At 43.2% G+C, this 27,337-nt stretch overlaps 1 protein-coding gene across 6 annotated transcripts in view; it reads right to left on the bottom strand.

Annotated features, from left to right (window-relative positions):
* Window positions 1-27,337, bottom strand: part of GRIK1 (glutamate ionotropic receptor kainate type subunit 1) — a 376,065-nt gene that overhangs the window by 130,749 nt on the left and 217,979 nt on the right. For all 6 annotated transcript variants that reach the window (XM_075593906.1, XM_075593909.1, XM_075593911.1 and 3 more), the window contains 2 exons: window positions 8,935-8,988; window positions 2,806-2,979 (listed from right to left, as the gene is read on the bottom strand). In XM_075593906.1, coding sequence (XP_075450021.1) covers window positions 2,806-2,979; window positions 8,935-8,988 — 228 coding nt within the window. The remainder of the gene's footprint in view (window positions 1-2,805; window positions 2,980-8,934; window positions 8,989-27,337) is intronic.

The following is a 27,337-nucleotide window of genomic DNA, read 5'->3' as shown; positions in this document are numbered from 1 at the left end:
ATTATGGAGAATGCCACATCAACCATTCGATTACAAGCAAGATAAGGACCAGCAAGAGAGTGCAGTTGGCAGACACCATGTCACCAAAGCTTTTCCCATCAACACTTGAAGAATTGTTCATTACATTGAATTGGACAGAAAAGGGAATCAACATCAACAGTTCGTGGTTTGCAGGCAACAGCTATATTAGTCACAAGTCCAGAAGACCACAACTGACAAAGCAGAGAGCTTACCAATGCAAGTAAGAGTATGGGCCTCCATATGAACCTCAGCAAGACCAATTGATGTTCAACAAATGTGTCAACTGCACAAAAATGTAAATAAATGGAATAGAGCAAGTAGTTAAAAAAAAAAAAAATCCCGTCTACCTTGACCAGCAAGTATCATTGAATGGGAGCTGTTCTCATGAAATCAATAGGAGTATGAATATGGGATGGAACGTATTTAGAAGAAGCAAGGCAATCATTCAAGGGAACTTCATAACCTGTAATGAAGCTGGATGAATATGGGGATAAGCGCTGAAACTACTTCCCTATGATTTTAAACAGATATTTCATAATAGTTTAAGATGCATTTTATAGCTTTGTGAATTAGGCCTCAGACATAGTACAGGAGCGAGCGGCAGAGCGCAGGACGTCACGTGCGCCTGTACTAGAAGTGATCCGTGGCCTGCAGGGTTGCGTGACGGGGGCAAGGTGAGGGCGTGCCGGAGATATCACGTGAGCGGTTCACCCTCATTGGCTGAACCGCACATGTGACCCGGCCATCGCGCAGCAAAATAAAGAAACGTTGTCTCACCACGCATCGGCCGCCTTGGCGCTCTCGTGCACACACCATCTATGGCCATGCGCATTGCCTTCCTGTGTCGCTCGCACCGTAGCTTTTACTATGGCCGCGGCCTTAGGCCTCAATATACCCTACTCCTGTTTACTATGTACTGTATAGTACAGTACCTGTTTTTAGATCCCCTACCTAATGAAGACGAGCTGTAACTATCATACCTTTTTCTGCTAGTGTGTGAGAGCTGAGGAGGGCTCCATTTTCTGTCTCATGTACTCATTGGTTAAAGCTCAGTGCCTTTCGCTACAGTATTTAGAGCTGTTGGCAACTAACATATTACATGTCAAACAAATGTTTTTAGCAAACTTTTCGGTTTTATCACTGTTTCTGTTGTGTGTGTATATTTATATACAAAAATAAATCTAACTCTAACTCAATTCAAAAGTTACATGTTACAGTGGCTCCGACTGCTTGCAAGCTCCTCTATACTGTACCCCACATACCTATTTCATGTGCGATGTGTTGGCGTTCCAACAAGCACAATAACAAAAACACATACCATACAGAGCAGGGAGAGCGAGCAGCTCAGTGAGTAAAGACACTGACTGGCATTGCAAGTTTGAAGCAGGGGAACCTGGTTCAATTCCTGGTGTTAAATCCTTATGACGTTGGGCAAGTCACTTTATCTCCCTGTGCCTCAAGCACCAACATCATAGATTGTAAGCTCCACTGGGCAGGGACCTGTGCCGGCAAAATGTCTCTATAAAGCGCTACGTAAAACTAGCAGCGCTATACAAGAAAATGCTATTATTATTATTTATGTACTGCATTAAAAAGGGGCTTGTTATAGATTTTTACTTAACTAAAGAAAGAATACGTACTGTATGTTGCACTGTTAGTGTAAGCAGCACTTTACAAAATTCCAATACAAGGTAAATAAAGTACAAACAATGGCGATAAGCGCAGCAGGTAAATAACTACATACAGTACAGGTAAGGCAAAGGGAGATCTTTGTCCCAAAAATCTTATAATGTAAGTGGTATGTTGGGTGGCTTATAGACACAGTATGAGTAAAAGTGCATTATTAAAAGGGAAGTCAGGGAGGTCAAGGGCATCTGGAGTTTGCAGTGGAAGCATACTGTAGTGCCGACGAGTATTCTAAAACAAATCTGGGGCAATCACCAACAAGACCCAGGTGCATGCTGGGTACATGCTGCAACATTTCAGTGACATTTCTGCAGACAGACTAATGGCCCATCGGATTAACAGCGGGGTCCCTGGCAGTCCCATTCAAACTGAATGGGACTGCTAGGGACCCCTGCTGTGTTAATCCGATGGGCCATTTGTCTCTGCAGAAATGTCACTGAAATGTTGCAGCATGTACCCAGCATGTACCTGGGTCTTGTTGGTGATAGCCCCAGATTTTCCAAGGCATGTTTAAGGCAAGTTTTAGAATACTCGTCGGCGCACCTGTAGCAAATGTCATGAGAAGCTTCTTTTAGGAGGTGCATTTTCTACAGGGCTTTGAATGAAGGTGCTTGATGACTAGAAGGGAAGAGCATTCCATACATAAGGAGAGATTAGTGAAAAGGGTTTAGGATGGGAGAGGGCTGTAGGGGTGTAACAAGAGATCAGAGTTGAGATATACAGTATGGAGGTGCAAAGTCGTGTAAAGCTTTAAAGGAAAGGAGGAAAATGTAGTAGTTTATATAAACATTAATAGGAAACCAGCTGAGAGAGATTAAAAGCAGATATCTAGAAGAGCAGGAGATGGTTAGAGTAGCAGCTTTTTGAATGGATTGTAAAGGAGAGAGGTGTGAGGCAGAGAGGGCAGATAAAAGAACGTTGCAGTAATCAATACGGGACAGAAGTAGGGCATGCATTAGAATAGCACAAAGATTGCTACACTTTGGAAATCTAACAAACAAACAACTAAAATCTCATGCAGACCTCTAAGTGGGCCTTTTAAGGGGGCCTGTAATGCATTCCAGAGTAACAGAGCTTTGCCACTTGACTTTTACTCACTGTCATCATGCCATCAAGAAGGCCAGTTTCAGGTTTGGGAGGTGCCTGCAGGCGTTCCATAGACCACTTCTCAATCACTGATGACACTTGCGGATTGTCAATATTAAGCAGACGGAATCCAGTCATATTTACTCCACTGTATCTGTATGGCTCCAGGTCCAGGGCAAATAAATCCTGTAACACAAAAGCATACTGTGCAAAATGGTACGACATATCAATTCCAATCCTAGCCATACTTATAACTACAGGTATATAATGTGGCAGAGTTAGAGGCCCTGTAAAGGCCCATATTAACTAAGGATAGTCAGCTTCGCAATCCGTATTTTCCAAAGTTCGTTCAGAAGTTGAAATCGCATTTCTGCACCAACTTTTGAATCCAAGTGAAATTTGAACCAAAACTCAAGAAAGGGTCAATATTTGTATGTTTTTTTATTGGGGGGGTGGGGGGGGGGGGAAGTGGTGGGGTGGGGAGGGGTAGGAGGGGGTGAAGTTTAAGAAAATGGGTGAACTATTGAGTTTTTGCAAAATGCCAGTGAAAGTGCCCACCCATAAAATTTACTACAGTACATGTCATTTACTGGCACCAAGTTAATGGGCTGTAAGGTGTCTTCTGGGGCACAAAGGTGTCTTCTGGATCAACACACCTTAGAAATATGACCCAAAATAGTTTTGAACGTTTTTTAGGGTCACATTTATTAAGCGGTGCTATGCCATAAATACGAGCCTTAATGCCTTTTAATGGTCAGACTTTGAATTGATCCTAAATAGTTACATAATCTTCCAAAATCAAGAAAAGAAAAAGTAGTTGCCTTTGTGTTCAGACTTTTTTTTAAATCTGACGGGACTCAGAAGAAACATTTCCAAAATTCGGTGATCCAGCTTTCTGTTTCCAGTAGAGTGACATTTGCCTTCTGGGCATAACATTTTAACTGGGCATAAGTATCAGTCAAACTTCTGCTAGTGATGCCCTGAGCAAACAGCAGAGAGGCTTAAACAATGTTCTACTGTATACTGTAGGTCATACATTGTGTTTAATGACATGGATCTAAAATGTCACACGTCCATTACACAACACAAAGAATAGGCACAACATAACCTTTGCGCCTGCGAGGAAGTGCGTCCCCCCCTCACCGTGTATACATCCCCAAAATGATACTTATAAATAAACACACAACAAATGTCTGTTGGTACAAAGGCAGCGGCTTTTATTAAAACAGATAACGTAACCCGATAAATGTCAACCCTGCTCAACCACCGAGTAAAGGCCAAAGGTGCCCAATCCAAAGGCCTGCAAGACCCACCAAGCCGGGCACCTCATTGGCCCGACTGTTTAGTGAGAATGGGTACCAGGGAGTCACGCACAAATGAGCCCTGCCCACTCGCCACCCCCAGCCACCAGAGCGCTTTTCTGTACTACAGAGCCCACGTCTGATAGAAGGGTGCTGATCCTGCCCCCAATTCCAACATGTGGACAATAAATCCTGCTGAATAAGTGGGGTCTCATCCCCCAACTCAGTGGGGGTATAAGTGGGGTCTCTGCCCCCCAACCCATTAAGGGTGTAAAGTGGGGACTCTGCCACCACCACCACGCCCCTCCCCCCCACACACACACTAGGGTATATGTAAGTAATCACAAAATTTTTTGTTAACCATGAGCTGAAAACACGAATAATGTGATAGTTATTAAATCCAATATAATTACTAATTGGGCGGTGCATGATCAAGGAATAGATTAGAATATATGAACTAACGTAGAGAGAAATTCCCACAGACATGGGCTTTTCAATAATCAAAAATAATGTTATCAATAGAAATCATTAAAATGGTTGCGTGCATTATATGGAGATATAATCACAGTGGAGACAAACACAAGCAGATTACTAACAAACAGTACCGTGTACGTATACCTCAATTATTACATAGGTTTGCAAAACTAAAAAAGGTACTTTTGCCACCTTTTTAATAAAGCCTCTGCGATTTAACCATTACAATATCACTGTGATAGCACACATAAAAAGAATAGGATTTCAAACCTATGTAATAACTAAGGTATACGTACACAGTACTGTTGGTTACTAATCTGTTATAAGCACTTCACAGCATGTTTTGACTGCTCTTTCTCTCACCAATTGCTGAGGTCAGGATTTACATTATATAGTAACGATTTTGTATAGATATGCTTGTGTTTGTCTCCGCTGTGATTATATTATATATACACCACCATTTTGATGATTTTGATAAATGAAGAGGGAATATCTGTGGGAATTTAATTCTCTACGTTAGTTCACAGGTATATGTAAGGACCATGCCCCCACCCCATCAAAGCAGAGGTATACGTGAGATCCCTGCCCACCCCCCATCCCTGCGGAGGTTTACACAGAGTCTCTGCCCAACCCCATCCCACTGAGGGTATAAGTGGGATACCAAACCCCCCATCACAGTGGGGGTAAACTAAAGGTCTTAACCCCCATCCCAGTGGAGAGTGAGATCTCTGTCCCCTGCCCCTATCCCAATAGGGGTGTAAGTGGGGCCACCGTCCCTCCATCTCAGTGGAGTCTCACCCCACATCCATGGGGGCAGAAGTGGGGACTCTTCCCCCCCATCCCAGTGGGGCAGAATTAGGGTCTCTGTCCCCAATCACAGTGGGAGCACAAGTGAGGTCCCCCCCAGCCCAGTAGGGGGCATAATCAATATTGCTGGAGCTGCGGGGGGAACAGAGGGGCCAAGACCCTCCACTTACCCTCTGCTATTCGTGTCACATCACCAGTGCTACCCGGGGGCACAGGTGAGTCTTGGCACCTCGGCCGGAGCCACCCGAGGCCTAGACCACCTTAGTCATGCCGGTGCACAAATGTACTGTGCTCCACAAGAAAGCACGAGTGCGGATTCCTTGCTTGATATCCATTTTGTACTGTGCATGCGCCACTCTGGCACTGCATCCGCACTGGGACAGCCAGGCCAGCCAGCCAGCCAGCCAGCCCCTATTAGCTTCTGGTGCTGCTACACATGATGCCAGTAGCCCATGTGAGAGCAGGCCCCAGCTTGGAGCTCCAGACTGAGAACTTTCCTGGCAGGGCACGTACTGACTTCCCACCCCAGCCAATCATTGACAAAAGGCCAAAAGAACATTTCGTTCTCCTTTGTCTATGCATAAACCCAAGAAGATTTCAATGGTTTGAAGAGCTTATATCTTTTTAGCTGAGTGAGCCCCCAAAAAGGAGAGGAAGCTTTGAACAGAGTGTAATGGAGAATAAAAAAGGAACTGAAACAATCATCACTAATCATTCAGCAAACAACTTCTGCACCTCACTATCACTGGAGTTTGTGACAGCAAATTGCTTAAATAGCTAGATCCATTAGAAATGTTCATGGAGAGGAATCCCACAGATGGATACTAGCAGATAGAGATTTGCGGACATTTCCATGTGTTTGCAAAATTCTTTCGAGTTTATTTATTTTTTTAACCAAATTTGATTCCTAACAGTTCACAAAACTTTTAAGGGCTGAAGGTTTCTCAGAAATCAGACATTTCCACCATCAATTCCCTGTTTCACAAAAGGGAAGAGAGACAGAGAGAGAGAGACACCTGTTCACACAAAAAGCGCACACCTGAAATATATGCTAATCTTAAAATGCAGAGTATATTTAAATGACTTAAATTAGCATATATCATTGGGTGCTCTATGTTGTCCACAGGTGTCTCTCCACATGTTGTCTAAAGGAGTGTTCGGGTGGTATATATAGAACTTGTGACTCTTTGCCACTTTCGCTTATCGCTAGTCACCCAGAAACATCCAGTACTATTGTTGGAGACAGGATGCTGGGCTTGATCGAACATCTGGTCTGACCTACTGTAGTAGCAGTTCATAAGAGTATTGTATGCATGAAGGTTCACTATACCCATACTCTGCATTAAAACTGAACCAAGAAAAGACTTTTAAATGACAATAAGCCCCAAATAGCAATGCGCATGCGGTAAACATTATATTTCTTTTCCACCAAAAGGCAAAGGCGTTGAGCAAATGAAATGAAAGATGTGGCAAAGCCTATTGTCTTTAGCGCCAGTACCATGTGCGGTCACATGACCACCGCTGAAGGATTAAACTACGTGGGTCCCATTTGGAAGCATGGATCCCATGCATTTCCGTCACGGCTGAGATTGTCCCCATCGCCACTGACTTGTGCTTGTTCGTCCGTGGTGCCTGGGACAGTAAGTCTTGCTACATCTGTATTCCGTTTATTTATACTGTTTGGAGTCTAACATTTTTTTTGTATCTCGTGCAATTTGTTTTTTTTTTTACGATCTCAATGAAGGAACGTCCCCAGTTGGATAAAGGAAACACCATAAGAGAGATTATAATAAAATAGCACCTTAGTTTAAAGTTCAGTCATGTCAATTACGAATGATGAAATGAGTTTAATTATGGTCCAGTGCCTCACACCCAAGTGCAACCTCATTACCATACCTCTTTTCCCTTACTCTTCACTAAAAGGAAAAGTTAATTGTAGAAATTGTAATGCAATTGATAAGAAACGGGAACTCAATTATTGCAGTGAGTTATAAGAAATGTTGAGTCATTAAATCATGATTAACTGCATACGTGCTCCACCACTGAGATATTATCCCTAGCATAATCACAGATGGTGTCATGAAAATGAATGGCGGGTGTTATTTCTGATTTAATGATTAAACAGAAGAATGTTGAATTATGAGTTTCTCTTTCACAGGAGGTTTTATAGCACATATTTGTCTATGTATGGATAAAGCATGAAATGCTGCGAGATTGTTTTGACTTTTGTTTTTTTTTTTGCTTATGAGCATATTTTGACTATGAAGTTGTTTGGTTAACAGTCTCCGTGCTATTCATCAAAATGCCAAAAACAACCAGGTCTGGACAGAACACTCACCCTGATGTATCAGGCAAAAATCTGTAAAAGTGAAAAAGAGAAAATGTGCTTCTAGCGCTAATGTAATACTTAATAGTTTGTGTGACTTAAACACTAAAAGTGAATACCAATAAATCTTATACATTTATCATAGACTGCCAGAAAAAAACGACCAATCAGATCATACACAGCACAAAAACAAAAGATAACCCGGCCCCAAAAATAAGTCCAAACAACAGATACAGTAGATGAATCTGACCATATATAATGTCCAGTCCTGGTGACCTGGTGGACTTTCAGATGTATTATAAAGGCAAACACTAACAACCACTCAAACCAAGTACCTAGTACTAACACAAAACTGGACAACACCGAATGATGAACTAAAAAACAACTTATTGCATGTTATTGTTTGCTTTGTCATATCAACAGTTATATAGCTACACATTATGATCGTTTTGTTTTTTTTGTGTGTGTTTATCCCCACATACTGTGAGACAACCTTCAAGATACATCTGAGGGCCCACCAGGTCACCAGGACTGGACATTATATATGGTCAGATTCATCTATCTGTTGTTTGGACTTATTTTTGGCGCCGGATTATTTTTTGTTTTTAGGCAAAAATCTGTGCAACAGTGTGGAGTGGGTATGAGGTGTGATGCCTGGGTTCTCATATATCTCTTGATATCAACAATATGCAACAATGGGATGAAGGAAGCATGTGTGCTGACTCCCTCCATCCCAATTACTTGGGACTCAACGTTTTCCATCTACAAAACTGTCACATCTTTGCTGGTAATGTAATATTTTTAGATTAAATATTTTAGAGATGCTCAACTTCTTCAGGCGTGTGATGATTGATTAGACCGTACGATCTATTACTATTGAATAACTCAAATGCTCCGTATTTTTCACGGCAAACTTACACAACACATTTTGCCACCATAAACCAGACCATGGATGCTCTATATATTTTTGATACTGTGTATATTGTGGGCAAGCGCAACCAAGATGAATATTTAAAAAAAGCAGATCACAAGAGGGGAAAATAGTGGTAGCGAGAAATCACAGTTGAAATATAAAGATTGTCAATATCATGTAGAGCCTAGAGGTAAGAAGAACTTTGTAATGAATACATGCATTGTTGGGAAGCTAGCAAATGAAATCAGAGACTGAATGAGGAGAGTGAAATAATTGTAGCATTTTTTAATTGATAGATATAATCTGAATCTTCCTCTTACCATTGTTGTAAAAAAGTAGTGATAGTACTCTGTCATCATGCCCATTGAAAGAATCTGTGGAAACAAAAAGGTTGATATATGTAACATATTTACAACTTTGTTCAAAGTAAAGAATACCTTATTTATATCATATTACATGACTAGCTTTAAACGCAAGAGAATCAATACTATATATGAAAAATGAAAGCCTAGCCTCTATTCTATACGATGTGAGTACAGCACGTCTTCCTGGTGCTGGAATTAAGCTCCATCCTAGTGCACTTTTCTCATGAACCGGGAAAACAACTACACAGCATGTTAAATGAGGGGCAGCAGTGTTTATTGAGTATGCATTGAAGGTTTCTTTGTGCTGGATAATATTTGAGTCACTTCTTTGAATGGAGTTAATCTCTTCTCTAACATGGGAACGATAGCTTTACAGCACCCTCACACCCCCTCCTGAACAAAAATAAAAACAATGGCATGGAGACACGAAGCTGCGACGCGGGACATTCGGCTGATCTGGTCGCAACTGCAAGTAAAGTCAATGGCAGTTACCGCAAGATCGGATGAGATGTCTCATATCACGGCTTCATGGCTGCCGGACGATGACTTTCAGGTATATTTTTGTCAGTGGTTGCCAAGAAAATCTTTGATTTTTATGCTCTGGTGAAGTCCAACTTAACTCGAGGGAGCATGTGCTCAACATGAAATGTCTCACACTTATTTTATTTCTCTGGCTTGAAGCGTTCACAGCTAAGGTACTGAATCTATGTTGGGGTCTGACTCCACAAATATAATATAACATGGTGGCCATTCAATATCCTCCCAGAACCCCGAATGTTACCAGTCAGTGACGCAGGATTATAATGGAACATTATGAAATGCAGAAGGCTCAAAAGATACAGTAGATACAATCTTTTTCATCCAATATTACAACCTGATCCTTTTACAGTGACAGTAGAAATGGGTGAATGCGCCCAAATCAGTTTCCCGGATTTTTGCTAATGTTAACACCAAAATCGGTTTTGCCGTGTAAAAGCCGCACACGAATTAGAGCGGTTTCAATCTGTGCGGATTCATCAAAATCCGCCATTGCCTACAACCCGTGGACGGATTTGTAGAATCCAATATATTAAGAATCCGCCAACGGATTGCTGTATCCGCGGATTGGATTCTGCAAATACATCCACGGGTAGCGGAATCCGCGCAGTCTGTGGGTAATAATGAAAAATCCGCAAAACGCGAATCGCCCTTTTTTGAGATCGATCCGCTGAAATCCACTGACCAAAGGAACCGGCCGATCCGCTGCGGACCCAAATTGTCCCCAAAAAATTGACCCATCTCTAAGTGGCAGTAACATAGTCTGGGAGCAATGCAGATATGAATACACATAAACATACATTTTAAAGCGCTATAGCAATACATATTGAACAATACATGTACAGTGAAATGACACATTGGCTATTGCAAGTAACACATACATTTGTTTATTGCTCTGTAATCTGATCTTACTATGAGAGCTATGATGAATGAAGATAGACGTTATACATTTCATGCAGCTTGTGAGTGATTAACTATTCTGTCTTTCAGCATCTGAATCAAATTTAATAAATGTCTTTTCAATGTTCCTTGTTTATGCCAGCTCAGTTTTCATTGAAATTTAAAAAAAAAAAAAGGAGAAGAATGACTGAATATAAATCACAAATATTGATACACTGTACACCATAACAATATGTATGCCAACAAAGTCCTCCTTTAAAGGGTAGTCCCTCCTAGGGCCAAAGTGAAGTATTGACAGTAACATGTTTAATAGGTTACATGTAAATGAGTCCGACCTTTTTTTTAAAGACCCGTATCAGTATTTTTCACATAATTGTATAAACGCTTTAACATTTCCATGGTAAACAAATTCGTTGGAAGGTATTATAATCTTTATCTAATGTCTTTGGTGATACGACTGTGCGTCAGTCCTCAAAGCTCCACGTAATTTGTTATTAACATGTTTCACAAGATAGACAGAAGTAAAACTGTTATGATTGCACCCCTCCCATAAGTTCTAAGAGCGCCACTGATCATTTGTTTTACCTTTGTGTTCGACCTGCAAGCTTGGACCTACAATAACGCTTTTACTGCCAAAGAGGTTTGCAATGCATGGCTAAGAGTTCCTCCTACTCCATATAACCCGGGTCTGTATTGCTTCCTAATGGAAGCGGGTTAAAAGCAGGGTCATTATATCTTTATATTGGATGTACTGTATATTCTGCATGAAGTATTCTATGGAAGCTACTGTATTTACTCAAGATATGTCCTAGGAAGTGTGAAATGTTAAGGTATCTCGCAGCCCATTTAAATGTAGCGCCCCCCTCACCTCTGGCGCGATCGCGGGTACCGCCGAGATCCAGGGCGGCCCCGCGTGCCAATCGCAGGGGTGAGGGCGGTCAGGTCCCGGCTCGGGGGTTGCCGGGGACGCGTGCGGCTGGTTGCCAAGGCCGCACGCACGTCACAGGGCTCCCGGAGCCGGGCGGTGAGGGCGCCGCCATTGAATGGTGGCTCGCGCATGCGCAGTGATCGCACATTCGCAAGTAGGGTCCTAGAGCTAGGGAGAAGTCGCACGAGCGTGAGGCTAGTCAGGGAAAGGTTGAAGCAGACCCAGATAGCTTGCGCAGGCGCAGGACAGGAGATAGAAAGCCTGCGAAGCCCTAGCCTACCAGGGAAGGCTCTAGGTAGGGACTACGAGCCCCAGGAGCCTTTGCGCGGCCCACGTGATGCCAGGGAGCCAATAGGGTTTAGGATTTACAGGCAGGCAAGTAGATACATTTTCGCGGGTTTGCAGCATGTTAGTCAGTTGGAGCCAGGGAGCTGTGAGGGAAGGAAGGGTGTGGGGAGCGAGTGCAGCTCCTGCACCCAGATAGGTACCCACATCCTATGTAGGCCCCAACTCCCCACCAGATTAGTGGGTAATTGATCAGGGACGGCCCAAGATAGGGACGCGGCCCTTAGTGTCAGTGTGCTGTCTTGTCAGGGTCACAGCTGTCAGTGCCGTGAGGTCTGACAGGCAGGCACAGTGTTAGTGCAGTACGTTAGCTGCAGGTAGTGAGTAGGTTGTAGCAAGTTACTGAAAGTGCTGCGAGTGTTAATAGTTAGTTAGAGTCAGGACCGGGAAGAGCTAGGGGGACGGGATAGGCCATTAACCCTTAGGTCCCAGGTAGATCCTCATTCCCCAGCTTGTGGTTCTACAGGGACATGCCCTAGGTTAGGGACCATGTCACGTAGTGCCAGTGATAGACAGGGACACAGCGGCTGCTGCGCTCCACGAGAGACAACTTGGGCTCAAGTTGGTACCCAGAGACCAGAGACTATCTCCAGGGTGGGATCGCCCCTGGGGGACCCCAGCAAGGATTCACCGGACTGGATCAGACGGGATCCCAGAACGACTGATCCTTTGCGAAGCTGTTGCGGCTCCGAGCACCGGAGTGCTCGGCAGGTACTAAACATATACAAGTGCACCAACGGGCCCTTAGTATAATAGTGACTGCGCAGTCACCCATTGCCTCTCTCTGCCAGAGTGCGGGACATTGGGTGGGAATTCTATGGACACTGTGTGGGATCACCTGGTGTTGGGAAAGCGTCCTGCGTGACGCAGTTAGTGTCTCCTCTAGAGAGGGACACCTGGTATGGTAGTATTGATGTTACATGTTTGCTTTGCACGTTAGTAAAAGACATTGGTTATTATACATACAGTGTATGTGATTATTGTATTTGTCCTGCGAGGAACTACTCCCCCTCTGGTGGGTGCCATCGCAGGTGGAGGCGCTGCACCGAGTAAGTGGTTACTCATAATATCATAATTACCCCAGGTTCCCGTTGGCGGAAGCTGAGCCCTCCTGTGAGCCAACAGGTAACGCACCACACGCTGGTAACACTGTATGTTCTCCACCCCGTATCTGCGATTGGGGGGGGGGATATCCATTACATAAATAAATGAACTTTATGTGCTATTCAGCTTAGCAGGATTTACTAAATCTGGGTCTTCATCTTTGATCTTAATACATAGTCCCCTATGATTTAAATAACATCATTTCCCACTTATGAGACAAATGTTGTACTGAATTGTATTCTTGTTATAAATCACATGCGCATTCAATTAAAAAATGATGATGGTGGAATTCCTTGACTTTTCTAAAATGGAAACAAGATATTGTGCCCTCAATATTCACTCAGGGAGACAAATGGATGATGATTTCACATACTGGCCCATAAAGTATTAACTAAGCAGTACTGAGTAATTCAAGTGAAGGGGTCGGAAGTTATCTATCTTACAGCAGATCACTGCTTACGGGTCATTGTCTGCGAAATGGAAACCAAACTCATACATTGCACAAATGAAAAACAAACCAGGAACCAGTAGGTTAAATAACTATTTAACAGGATATTTATTGTAACACATATTCAGTCTAGTTAAAGCAATGGTTTGGTTCAGCTAATTACAGCTACAGTTATGGTTAGTTGACGCTTGTCAAAATAATTCCATAAAGGAAAGGGATATGCTTTGAAATCACTGAGAAGGAAGAATACACAGCCACAGAAATCTCCTTATCTGATAATAAAGGATCAGTGTGCCTGCTCTTATGCAAAAATGTACCCCTGAGAACTACAAATAAGAAATGCTTTCCTGATGCTTATTCACATGGTGACAGCTTTAAAATGTACCTAAAAACACATTGCAAAGTCCTAGCATATTCTGAATTGATGTTAAAAAAAGACAGAAGAACTGACATATATGTTATGGACTTAATTTATTGAAAGGTCATGACATTTGTTTTTCTTAATGTTAAAAATACTAAGTGGACCTTGCACCCCCACCCCCAAAAACAATATATATAAGGCTCTTGGAGATATTTGTGTTTAGTTTATTACCCCCTTCAGTGTTAGATATGAGTTGTAGGTCATCCTGGCAGAGAAGTGTTTCCCTTGTCTTTTGGTTATAGAAATGTGCTTTGGTTTTTCTGAAACTCGAACTTTGTTTAAAATAAATAAATACTAGTTTTCATGGATGTAAAATTCTCTGTACAGCAAAATCCTGAGGATGGCAGTAATGCAGGGGTCTTAAACTAAGTCTTGAAGGCTACCAACAGGCCAGCTTTTATGGATATCCCAGTCTTCGACTGAGCCACTGATTGAGCCATGTGTGCTGAAGCAGGGATATCCATAAAAGCTGCCCTGCTGGTGGCCCTTGAGGACTGAGTTTGAGACCCCTGCACTAAGGCATGCAATTCCTTGCAACATCTCCCCTGGATCAGAAAAACAGCGCAGAAGTAATGGCCAAACTGATAGAACACACAACTACGTCTGCTTCAACAAGGACATGTACCTACAACTAATGGGGACTGCGATGGGCACCAGGATGGCACCGCAATATGCCAATCTTTTAATGGTCAATCTTGAACAGAGATTACTGCCACATCCTTCCACAAACCTTCCAGATATTACAGATATGTTGATGATTATTTTATAATAGGGACAGCGGGTGAAGAAAATCTAAAATAATTTTACGGGTCCTTCAATTCATTCCACCCATCAACTAAGCTTAAAATAGATTACAGGTAAACCCCGTTATAGCGCAGTCCTCGGGGTCCACCCCGAGACCACCGCGCTAGTAATGGGGTCGCGCTAATTGGAGAAAAAAATGGCCGCCGCGCGCCTGATCGGGAGGGAGGGAGTGAGGAGGGAAGGAAGGGGTGGCCGGAAGCCCTACACGTCCCCTAGCAACGGCGAGTCCTCCCACCACCGGCATCCATTTCCTCCCCCCCAGGCCCCCACACCTACCGGCCCTCCGCGGCATAGCGGGGGTTAAGATGGCGGCGCCCGTGCTGAGAGTATCTGTGCCGGTGGGAGAGCGGAGGGAGAAGGAGAGGGACCCCGGCTACCAGGCAAGGTGCGACCTCAGCGAGTGGGTGCGCTGCTCCAGCGTCTTATCCTCCAGGTACCGGGGAGGGAGGGGGAGACACGCACACCGGTCCCTGACATGCAGCCGCAGGGAGGAAGGACACCAGAGCAAGGGACCGGTCCAGATCACCACCTCCCCGTGTCAGGAGAGTTAATGACTAAAGGGGGAGGAGGGGGTGTGCTTCCCTCACTGGAAGTCTCATCCTCTGAGGGGTTAATATGGCTGTAACAGGGGGGATATGACTTCAGTGCGGGTTTGAGTGTTTTTTTTATTGTAGGTTGGCTACATTAAACCCCATTCGTGTCAGGGGAGGGGGAGAGAGACAGCACTCATTGCTCTGCACTGACATTCAAGCGGTTAAGGTGTTCATTGTGGCACTCAAGGGGTTAAGGTGCTGGGGTCTGTGGGGGACCTACCTGTCTAAGAGAGATATCTGTTTAGAGTGTGTGCAGTGTAGAGTGTGTAGAGTGTGTGCAGTGTAGAGTGTGCAGTGTGAGCAGTGTAGTGTGTGCAGTATGTGCAGTGTAGAGTGTGTGCAGTATGTGCAGCGTAGAGTGTGTGCAGTGTGTGCAGTGTAGAGTGTGTGCAGTGAGTGCTGGGAGTGAGTGCTGGGAGTGTGTGCAGTGAGTGCTGGCAGTGTGTGCAGTGTGTGTGCAGTGTGTGTGCAGTGTGCAAAATGTAAAAAAAAAACAACAAAAAAACGGGAGCCACGTGAAAACCGCGTTATAAATCGATTCGCGTTATAACGGGGTTTACCTGTATTTGGCAAATCTAGTGAACTTTCTGGATGCAACAGTAACATTGAAGACAGAAGTACAGTAGTTACCTCCATGACTCCAGCTTCCATCCCATTTATACAAAACAAGCCATCATACACAGACAGGCTATAAAATACAGATGTAGCAAAACCTATGCACTCTCCGTGATCACGATGTGGAGTGGCTAATGTGGCTGGAGCGTGGTGGACACATCGCAGCTACAGCTCTTATAGTCGGGATGCAGTGGGGATCCCTGCTTCTGAATGGGGATCCCACTGTGTTAATCCTACTGGGCCAGCCACCTGTCTCTAAGAGCTGCACAGAGAGAGAGCAGAGAAAAGCAGTCTCCATCAGTGTCTCCCCGCGCAGCTCTTAAAGCAACTACTGCGCTTTTTATGAATATTTTTACACAGGTTTGAAGCCAAGGATCTCCGGAGCTGAACCCCATAAAATTCAGATCCAGCGACCCCTTGCTTCCCGATGTTCAGACCTCCGTAGCAGGTGCCGGTATCTCCTGCACGTTTAAATAGTCTACATGTAAACAGCGCCGTGATACCGGCACACCGTACAGATGTCTGATCCTCATGAAGCAGGGAGTCACCAGACCTGAAATTAATGGGGGTCCGCTCTGGAGACCCCCTGCTTAACTGTGTAAAAAAGATTAATTTAAAAAAAAAAACTTCATTACCTTAGCTATATGCTACGGTAATGAAAGGGTTAACCCCTCAGCCACCCACCTGCCCCACCCCCAAAAAAACATGCCCCACCCCCCAAAAAAACATACCCCCCCTCTAGACTAATGACCCAATATCCCTATTAGCAAAATGTGGCTAAAAGTGTTTTGGGGCATTAACCAAAAAATAAAAAAATACAAATATCTGCCACACAAAAAAAGAACATTATTGTCACTGTGGATAACCAGGGTCCTCTCAATGTCCATCCTTCATTTATTTTTTTACATTCATTTAAATGAAATATTTAATATTGTTGAGGTTTATATGGATATAGATTATTCTACACCCATACTTTATACCAGGGGCACGCACACTTTCTGTGCTGCCCCGCCGCCTGCCAGCCCCTATTTACCCAATATCTAGCGTCAAATGACACACGGGTCACATGACATCACGTGACCCCCGCAGTGTCATTTGACGCGCGTTGCTATGGTGATGCACACGTCACATGACCCCGCTGCCTCATTTGACGCCGTGTGCCATGGCAACGCAGCGCCGAGGAAAGGTAGGTGAAGTCCGCACCACCCCAAAATAATCTTTTGCCCCCTACTTTGCGCACCCCTGCTTTATACAGCCATTATTAGATTATATACCATATTAGTTTACACAAACATCACTGTAATCACTAAAAGCCATAATATAGTTTGTGATGTATTACAGACATTTATAAGAGACATAGGGCCTATGCAGAGAGCAGCGCTAGAATAAATTGGAGAGTTTAAGAAAAAGTAGCTTTAATGGAGAGTTTTATTCTCCATATGCAGAATTGGGCGAAATCCGCTATTTTTAGCATTACTGCATGTGGAGAATTGTAAATGAGGAGATGCGCGCAGCTGAAAGGGAGAAAAAAAAAATCGCGCATTTTTTTTTTCCCCCTATAGCCGGCCAGCTCCTGCTTCTTGCCAACTTTAGTTGGCGGAGAAAATTGATGAAAATCGCGCCAAAAACAGCCGCTAGATGGCGAGCGCGCCTTTCTGAATTTGGATATTTTTCAGACTGGCGAGATGTAGGTTCTCGCCAGCCGCGCGGCGAGATTTATAAATAGAAAAAAAAATGGCGCTTTTTTCATACCTCGCCATTTTCGGCTGTTTTTATCGCGATTTTCGCCGGAAAATGGCGAGATTGTTAATAGCGCTGCTCTCTGCATGAGGCCCCTAATTTATTTTTGTTTATGACATGTAACTTCTTGTAATGTAATGGTTAAGTCCTATACTCATTACATTGCTTTTAGGCTATTCCAAGAAATAGCTCAATGATAATCTGGGTCTGGGTGTAAGGACAGCTTTTGAAAAGTGCTAAATAATGTTAGCGCATGATAATAACACTACAATAAACGGAGGAGTAAGCCTAAGGTTTGTTCGAATTTAAGGACCCGTCCTGGAAAATGCCAGGACATCATTGTGCTAAGCACCTTTGGGGATATGAGTTGCGGATATGGGTACGTTAAATCGAGATAAAGGAACTTTACAATATTAGCGACCTTCGGAGGATCTACCCCTTAGATTGTTATCTTGGTTTCCACATCTGTGTTGACTCCTGGAATCTCTGTAGAAAGAGAGGAGAACTCTGAAAAGCTTGTCTTATAATATCAATTGTTAGTCCAAATAAAAAAAGTTATCATCGAATACCGAAGTACTCATTAACTTTGCACTAAAAAAACAACAAATGTTATTTTTAAATTTGGGCAAATCTTTTCTGACCATCGAAATTGTATACAGGTAGTCCTCGGTTATCCGACACAATGCGTTACTCAAAATGGCGATGGATAGCGAAACGTTGTAAAGCGAAACACATTTTCCCATAGAAACACTGTTTAAATGAAAGGTTCCGTTCCTGAAGGCATTTTTAATGCTAAAATACACAAAATATTTTACGCAGACAATAAGATATGCAGCACATACATAAATTATATAGTGCATATACTGTATTATATATATAATATAACATATTATATAATATAAAAATATAATATATTATATAGTATAATATAGTATAATATATATATTATATACACATAAACAACTTTGCAAAGCGTCGTAAGAGTGTTGGATAAGCCGTTTTGGCGTTGTATAAATGAACATAGGTATGCATTGCATAGCGTTGGATAAGCCATTCGTTGTAAAGCGAAGCATTGTAAAATGAGGACTGCCTGTACACAACATTGACATTTTTTTTAAATAAAACTACTCTAAGAAATGTAACAATTGAAAATACCAAATAAGGTAATAAATGTTCTCTAGATTTGATGATGTACCACAAAAATTACAAGCCACTGAAGGGTCTGTATATGTACTGTATGTAGTATCAAAACTAATGTACAGTAGAAATAAGCTTTTAAACCTCGTATCGCTTTGTGTCATTCAAGTTGTATTGTTCCACCTTTTCCAGCTTGCGTTCCGCAGAGTGTCAATAGGATGAGCCCTGGAAGAGTTCTCTGATAATAATGGAAGGTATTAAATTCTAAATTTCTGTGTATCAACAAACCCACCAGCAGGATTTTGGTTAAAGGCTACAAAGAAACACAGCCCTGTAAGCTCCGAACCCAAACCCACCATGCCATATATTTGTGTCAAAACGGAGTGCTACTGAGATTATGACCTCAAACAAACGACAAGAAGTGTCAGTGCTACATACAATATTACAAATGATATAGTTAAAAACGTATCTGTTTTTTTCTTTTCATAAGTGAGGGTTAGTTAGTTAAATTATTTTGTCAAAAGCATTTTAGCCTTGCAAACCCCACCACAGTATCCCCACCTTTGCAAGTCCAACCACCAATGCACTGGCAAAAAAACTCTCCTAATCTCTCTAATGGAGGGAAAGGTGGAATCCATACGGCAGAACATCCCATCTGTTTCTTCCTCCCATCCTACTTCTCTTCCTAACTCTCCTCCTGCCTTCCTTGACTCTTTTTCCACTGTCTCACAGGAGGATGTGTCGCTGTTGATTGCCTCTTCTCCCTCTACCACTTGCCCTCTTGACCCCATTCCCTCCCATCTCCTAAAACCTCTTGCTCCTACTATAATCCCTATGCTCACACACATTTTTAACTCCTCCCTCTGCTCTGGAACCTTTCCATCCTCCTTCAAACATGCAACAGTCATACCATTACTCAAAAACAGCAAGCTATCGACCTGTCCCCCTCCTGCCTTTTGCCTCTAAACTCCTTGAACGTCTTGTATTCTCTCGCTTGCTCCATTTTCTCAACACCTATTCTCTCCTAGACCCTCTACAATCTGGCTTCCGCACTGCTCACTCCACGGAAACAGCCCTCACTAAAATAACTGACGACCTCCATGCTGCCAAAGACAGAGGTCATTACACTCTGCTCATATTACTCGACCTCTCTGCAGCATTTGACACCGTGGACCACCCTCTTCTCCTTCACATTCTCCATACTCTTGGCATTCGGAACAAAGCTCTATCCTGGATCTCATCCTACCTCTCCCATCGTACTTTCAGTGTCTCTTCTGCTAACACATCCTCCTCCCCTATTGATCTCTCTGTGGGGGTACCCCAGGGCCCTGTCCTGGGACCTCTTCTCTTTTCTCTGTATACACTCTCTCTAGGTGACCTAATAACATCTTTTGGGTTTAATTATCACCTCTATGCTGATGACACACAAATATATTTCTCAACACCCGACCTTACACCTGCTGTACAAACCAAAGTTTCTGAATGTCTCTCTGCTATATCTTCCTGGATGGCCCTCCGCCGCCTTAAACTCAACATGGCTAAAACAGAGCTCCTCATACTTCCTCCCAAACCTGGCCCCACTACCTCCTTCCACATTACTGTTGGAACTACCATCATTCACCCAGTAGCCCAAGCACGCTGCCTAGGGATCACACTCGACTCCTCTCTCACATTCGCCCCTCACATTCAAAACATTTCTAAAACCTGTCGCTTTTTCCTCCGCAATATAACTAAGATACGCCCTTTCCTCTGTTGCTCGACTGCTAAAATTCTGACTCAGGCCCTCATTCTCTCCCGTCTTGATTACTGTAACCTCCTGCTGTCCGGCCTTCCTGCCTCTCACCTGTCTCCCCTACAATCTATCCTAAACGCTGCTGCCAGAATCACTCTACTCTTTCCGAGATCTGTCTCAGCATCTCCCCTCATGAAATCCCTCTCCTGGCTTCCAATCAAATCCTGCATCTCACACTCCATTCTTCTCCTCACTTTAAAAGCTTTACACTCTTCTGCCCCTCCTTACATCTCAGCCCTAATTTCTCGTTATGCACCATCCAGACTCTTGCATTCTTCTCAAGGATGTCTTCTTTCTACCCCCTTTGTATCTAAAGCCCTCTCCCGCCTTAAACCTTTTTCACTGACTGCCCCACACCTCTGGAATGCCCTTCCCCTCAGTACCCGACTAGCACCCTCTCTATCCACCTTTAAGACCCACCTTAAGACACATTTGCTTAAAGAAGCATATGAATAGCACTGTGGCTATTCTGAACACATGATACATAAAGCTTGGCCCCCTGCAGACGCACTTACCAGGACTCCCTCCTACTGTCTCTGTACGTTCTCCCTACTACCAATTAGACTCTAAGCTCCTCGGAGCAGGGACTCCTCTTCCTTAATGTCTAAAGCACTTATTCCCATGATCTGTTATTTATATTATCTGTTATTCATTTGATTACCACATGTATTACTGCTGTGAAGCGCTATGTACATTAATGGCGCTATATAAATAAAGACATACAATATAATACAAAACGGTCTTAATAGACTCATCATTCACAGGTGCGCAACAAGAACTGCCATTTAAAAAGTGGAAGGAGGGGGTCACAAACCTCCAAATTGCTTACCAATAGAAATGTATAAACACACAAACAGCCCCTGCAAGCTCAGAACCCAAACCCACCACATCATATATATTTGTGTCAAAAAGCAGGGCTACTGAGATTGTGGTTCAATGCACATGTGCACATGTGATTTATACATTTGATATCTTGTAAATTCTTAAACATGACAGCATGATGGAACGAGACAGGTGTTTGACAGGTGCCTAACAATGGGAGTCACGGACCTTAGCATGGAGAACCAACCTAAGAGTACATATGTTTCTCTTTTGCAAATCTGTTGCTGTATGGAATCTTTCAATACGAAACGTCCCTTGGTGTGTCTCTTTAGGCAGCAGATCAATCTCAAGAAAAGTGCATCTCAGCATGCATTAAACATGTTTTTATGAACTGCAAATGCATTAAATAGAATTACCTTGTTAGTAACATGTATTTCCATAGATCTACACCTCAGTCCTGATGGATTCTTTTAATGCAGGAAAATTAAGAAAAATGGTAGCCCTATGTACAGAATAAGCAGTCTTCTGGAGGAAAAAATGGAACACAACCACAAAACCAGAAAAAATGCAGATCAAGGGGTAACTCCCATAAAAATAGATTTATTAGTAGCTTACATGGATAGCCAGTAGATTAAAAAACGCACCTACGTGTTTCGAGCCTTAGCTAAAGAGCTACACGGATGCTGCACACAGGGCCGACGAGAGAGGGGGAAAGCCGGAACAAATTACCGGGGCCCGGCGGTTCGGAAGGGGGCCAGGATCCGACTACATTTGCTGCGCTCTCTGGCATAATGGGCCTGATGGGAAGGCACTTAGCCATGGCAGCCACCTCATAACTGCTGCCCTCCTCCATCTGAACCACAGCATCAAATGTGACGTCAAACTGCATCTAGTTGCCATGGCAACGCAACATCACAGCGTCAAATGTCCTGACGTCACATTACCATGGCAACGCAATGTCGTGTGGCATCACATTGGTGACATACGTGGCGTCATTTAACGCTGCGGTGAAGACGGAGAAGGAGGGCGGCCGCCACAGCTAAGTGCAAGAGAAAAAAAGAGCTGCTGGGGGGCACGAACCTGCTATTGGTGGCCCTGGCTGCAAACCCCAGGTTTGCTGGTCACAGATAGGGTGTACCACAGGTAATAGGCATCAGCCTTTATATATATTGCCCCGCCTAATATTGTATTCTGGACATTGCTTAAGGGTGGCTTTTATTGCACTCACTAATACCTCACTAGGCGCTTATTTCTCCCCAGCATACCATATATGGGTGTATATTGTGGACACAAGAAGGTAATCCGGACTTACATACTTACATTATTAGAAAAGCCTAAGGGTTGTTCAAATTTAAGGACCCGTCCTGGAAAATGCCAGGACATCATTGCGCTAAGCACCTGTGAGGAATCCACTCCTGGCTTTTCTCGTAGCCTTGCAGGGTGCTGATGTTCTCACTAAATTCCCTCTTTGCAATCAACAGCAGCTTTGCGGGCTATCACTGCAACCTAGCCTTGCACTCAGTCATTGGAGCAGTACCCTCACACCCTCCTCCTGAGATTGGCCTGCTGGCCTTTAAGTACTGCATTTCCACAATCCCTCTCTGCCAAGCATAATCCTTCTCTGGACGTTCCTGTCTCTGCCACAAGCCGCCAGGCTTGTCTCCTTGTGTACTAACCTCTCTACTCTCGTTAGTAGTTCCTGAGTTCCTGAGGCCTGCTGCTACTTTCCATGCAGAGGCCTGAGTATTCTGTGGCCCGAGTACCCTGAGGCCTGCTGCTAATCTCCATGCAGAGGCCTGTGTTTCCTGAGAATCCTAAGGTCTGCTGCTATTCTCCACGCAGAGGCCTGATCCTGACTCCTGTGCTGAAGCGTTGTTTAGCCAGCACTTGTTCCTGGTACCTGCTGCATTCTCCCCTAGCAGAGGTTACCCTTCATTTCCTGAGGTCTGCTACTATTCTCCACGCAGAGGCCTGCTTTGGACTTCTGTGCTGAAGCGTTGGTTTTCCCCAATGCTGCCCCGCAGTGTACTTCGGCCAGCCTGCTGTCTCCCCCTGCTGAGACCAGCGTCATGGGCTGAGCCCGCTCCTCGCGCAGAGGCCACTCCTGCACTCACGCTCCTAAACTGAAGCGGGGAACTTCTGACTACCTGTTGCCGAACTCCTGCTTGAATAACGACGATGCTGCCTTCTCCAATCCTGGCCCTGCTATGTACGACTACGAACTGCGCACTCCGGATCAGTCTGCGCGGACCAAGGTCGGTGATTATATAACCCCACCTCAGCCCCGCGGTCCGGTCCCGGTTTGTGGCGAGCACAAATGTAACAGCACCTTTGAGTTGCGGATATGGGTACGTTAAATCGAGATAAAAGAACTTTACAATATTAGCGACCTTCGGAGGATCTACCCCTTAGATTGTTATCTTGGTTTCTACATCTGTGTTGACTCCTGGAATCTCTGTAAATCAGTATTACTGACCTGAGAAAGAGAGGGGAACTCTGAAAAGCTTGTCTTATAATACAGTATCAATTGTTAGTCCAAATAAAAAAGTTATCATCGAATACCGAAGTACTCAATAACTCTGCACTAAAAAAAACAAAAAATAAATATTTTTAAATTTGGGCAAATCTTTTCTGACCATCGAAATTGTCACTAAAATGTAGTTTTTGTTTTATTCAGAGTTCTCCCCCCCCCCCCCTCACCCCGCCCCCCTTTCGCCCCCAAAAAAGAAAATACATAAATGCAAGGATGACCTTTCTTGGGTTTTGGATTTGAGAGTTTGTTCAAAAGTTTGACTCACACTTCCGAATGATATTTGAAGTTCGCAACCTTTCAATTTCGTACCAACAACCATACCCATGCTTTCTTACAGTCCTGTATTGCAACTGCATTGTGCCTGTTCTATATTTGTATACACAACATTGACATTTTTTTTAAACTAAAAACTAAAACTCTACGAAATGTAACTATTGAAAATACCAAATAAGGTAATAAATGTTCTCTAGATTTGATGATGTACCCCAAAAATATTGTTTTCTGGACATTGCCTAAGGGAGGCTGTTATTGCACTGCAATACGTGGGGATCCTTGAGACCTCACTAGGCACTTATTCCTCCCCAGAATACCATATATGGAGGTATATTGTGGACTCAAGAGGTAATCCGGACTTACATACTTATATTATTGGAAAAGTTTTCCTGAGCGAATAGGGAGTCTGAGCACCATTTCACACTGGACTTTGTTGCTACTGTATGTACAGAATATTACACATCACATTACAAGCTATACAATGCATATAACTCATACTGTAATTAACTGCTGGTGTTTCTCAGTGTAAACATTCTCCATATCACCTACTGATGCAAGTGGGGAAACATAATGGTAAATACCTTGATATAGTGATAATAAAAGTGTAAGGGTTCCAAACCTGGGTTTTACTGGAACTTTCCCTTACGTGGCCGTTAAAGCCATCTTTGATCCTGGCAAGCATCTTCCTGGACTTGGTATTTGGCTGCACCTGTTCCAGGGCATTAAATAGCAGTCAGTTACTCCCTTGTTCTGTATACTTTTCCGGGTGTTGACCCCAGCCTGTGACTTCGACCTTGCTTCTATGCCGCCTGCCTTGACCCCAGCCGTTTATCCTGCCCTTGCATCTTTGATGCCTGTCTTGCATCCCGACTACGATTTACTCGGATCTGCGAGTCTGCTTCCTATCGGATAGCCACACTATTTCAAGCTAGTAATGGTGAGTTGAGCGCTAGCAACCTCTCATCCTGCAGGACCCCCCCCCCCCTTTGCCATTAAAGTTCAAGTCATTTCTCTAAATCTAATTAAAGGGCAAGACAATAACTATAGATAGAAATCCATGGAAATGACTCTTGGAAAAGTGGCCACTGGCTTCGATTGCTGCATATGATTTCCCATCTGTGACAGAAATGAGTTTGATCATCACCTCTAAATTGCTTGGAGACAAGGATCGTCACACCAGGCAGGTTGTTGCCAAAAACATAATATTTACTATTCCATGCTACAGTATGGGTCTATAATACTGTCCTCTGTAATTCTTTACAACATATCCAACAAAGTGGCAGTAAATAATGCATCAAAAGTCAGTCTCTCACTTTGCTACAAATATGTATTTGTTAAGTTTTAACAAGCCTTTTTAGTTTATGCTGTATGTACAGTTTTCCCCTTTTTAAACACAATGCATCACAAGGTGCATCTTCATATTACAGAATTATATATTCTGTAGTGGTACACAAGAAGTTTGTTTTTTTGGAAAAATACAATCACGCTCCACTTCACTTTATACTGGAGCATATTGATTTTAAGAGAACTTCAAAAGCCTTAGAGGGCTATGTATAAAGAATTGCTTTTTGAAAATTAATTGAAAGCTTTCATTGTGTCAAACAATTGATTTATCACTTCAAATCATCACCGGCATATTTAGGGCCTACGTTATTCCTAGTCTTACATTTGGTGCACGGTTTCTTATTCGTTGTATGTTTTATCATGTTTACACTGTATACAGGTGCGCCGACGAGTATTCTAAAACTTGCCTTAAACTTGCCTTGGAAAATCTGGGGCTATCACCAACAAGACCCAGGTACATGCTGGGTACATGCTGCAACATTTCAGTGACATTTCTGCAGACTAATGGCCCGACGGATTAACACAGCAGCGGTCCCTGGCAGTCCTATTCAGTTTGAATGGGACTTCCAGGGACCCCCGCTGTTAATCCGATGGGCCATTAGTCTGTCTGCAGAAATGTCACTGAAATGTTGCTGCATGTACCTGGGTCTTGTTGGTGATTTCCCTAGATTTTTTTTAGAATATTCGTCGGCACTACAGTAGAAGAATTTATTAAGAATTGTTTGCGTCTACTTGCATTTGTCTTGTCACCAATAAAAAGCTTGAATAACTTTGACAGTTTATGGTACACCAAAATGGTGCATACGTGTAATTTATTATTACTTATTATTTCCAACCACCGCCCTGAGCTACACCACCTAACGTCGTGTTTTTCTTTGTAACACAAAAGTTGATGCCCACACTACACAACACATCACAATTCTTTTTTACACACTGGCGCACAGACACATGAATTTATTACTTTTTTTGGCGTCAGTTCTACAACCGAATGACTTTAGCAATGATTTATACCGTATACATGCCCCTTAGTGGGATGGCCTCATGAACATACATATTCATTGGGGATGAAGGAGGCATTCCAGTGATCTGCTCACTATCCATACTAAATGCCTTCAAACCAGAAGGATCCAAACAAATGACACCTAAAATCAGATGTGCTTCATATCGTACGTGGTTTTTCCTATTTTACGGTAAACCCTCTAAAGTGAGTAGTTGGTACATGAGGCGTTGAAAAACTCACCACGATGGGCGACAGACGTTTTATATGCAGTTGGAAAGTGTTCCGAATATTTGCCAGCTGTAGATTGCACACTACCCTGAATACTTAAGCTCAATCACGCTACTGAAATCTCAGCAGTTTTACAATAATAACGGTATTTCTGGAAAATGTGAAACGACTCACTTAAACATCACAGCTAGTGCCATAACATTTGACTTTTACTTTTACTGCACTATTGGGTTTTGTCATAAATAATCTACCTCCGTTGCTCTATTGTGTAAGCCGCGCTGGGAAACCTCTCTCAACCCTGCTCACCCTCCTGAAGGGGAAGACACATAATAGACAAGGCAGATGGAACCTTGGATATGTGAATGACAATAGATATTCCTAATGATTAAAAGCCCACAATCATTGCCATAAGTAATGAAGACACATAACCCTTTCAGTACACAGCACACTAGTATGTGACAGGTCCCTCCGGCACAAGAGAAGCTATTCACTTGCAGAAAGTATTATTGTAATACCTAAGATAATAAAATATCCATGTACTAACTTAATGAAGCTTGCGGTTGCCGCTGTAGAAATGTCTCCACGAATTTATATTATAAATTGTTTATCTAGCAGACACTTAACATTTTATACACACACGTATAGAATTTTTGTGGCCTCACATCAATGGGACTTTATAACAATGTAACATGTTTTTTATTGTTTTTGTACATTATTATTTCTTTAAAACTGTGATTTGTGCACTTTTACATGTTGCAATTAACTGTTTTGTGCTCATACTACTGTCTGTTGCC

Source organism: Ascaphus truei, chromosome 3 (genome assembly GCF_040206685.1).
Source record: "Ascaphus truei isolate aAscTru1 chromosome 3, aAscTru1.hap1, whole genome shotgun sequence".
NCBI lineage: Eukaryota > Metazoa > Chordata > Amphibia > Anura > Ascaphidae > Ascaphus > Ascaphus truei.
This window is presented reverse-complemented; position numbering and strand designations above follow the sequence as displayed.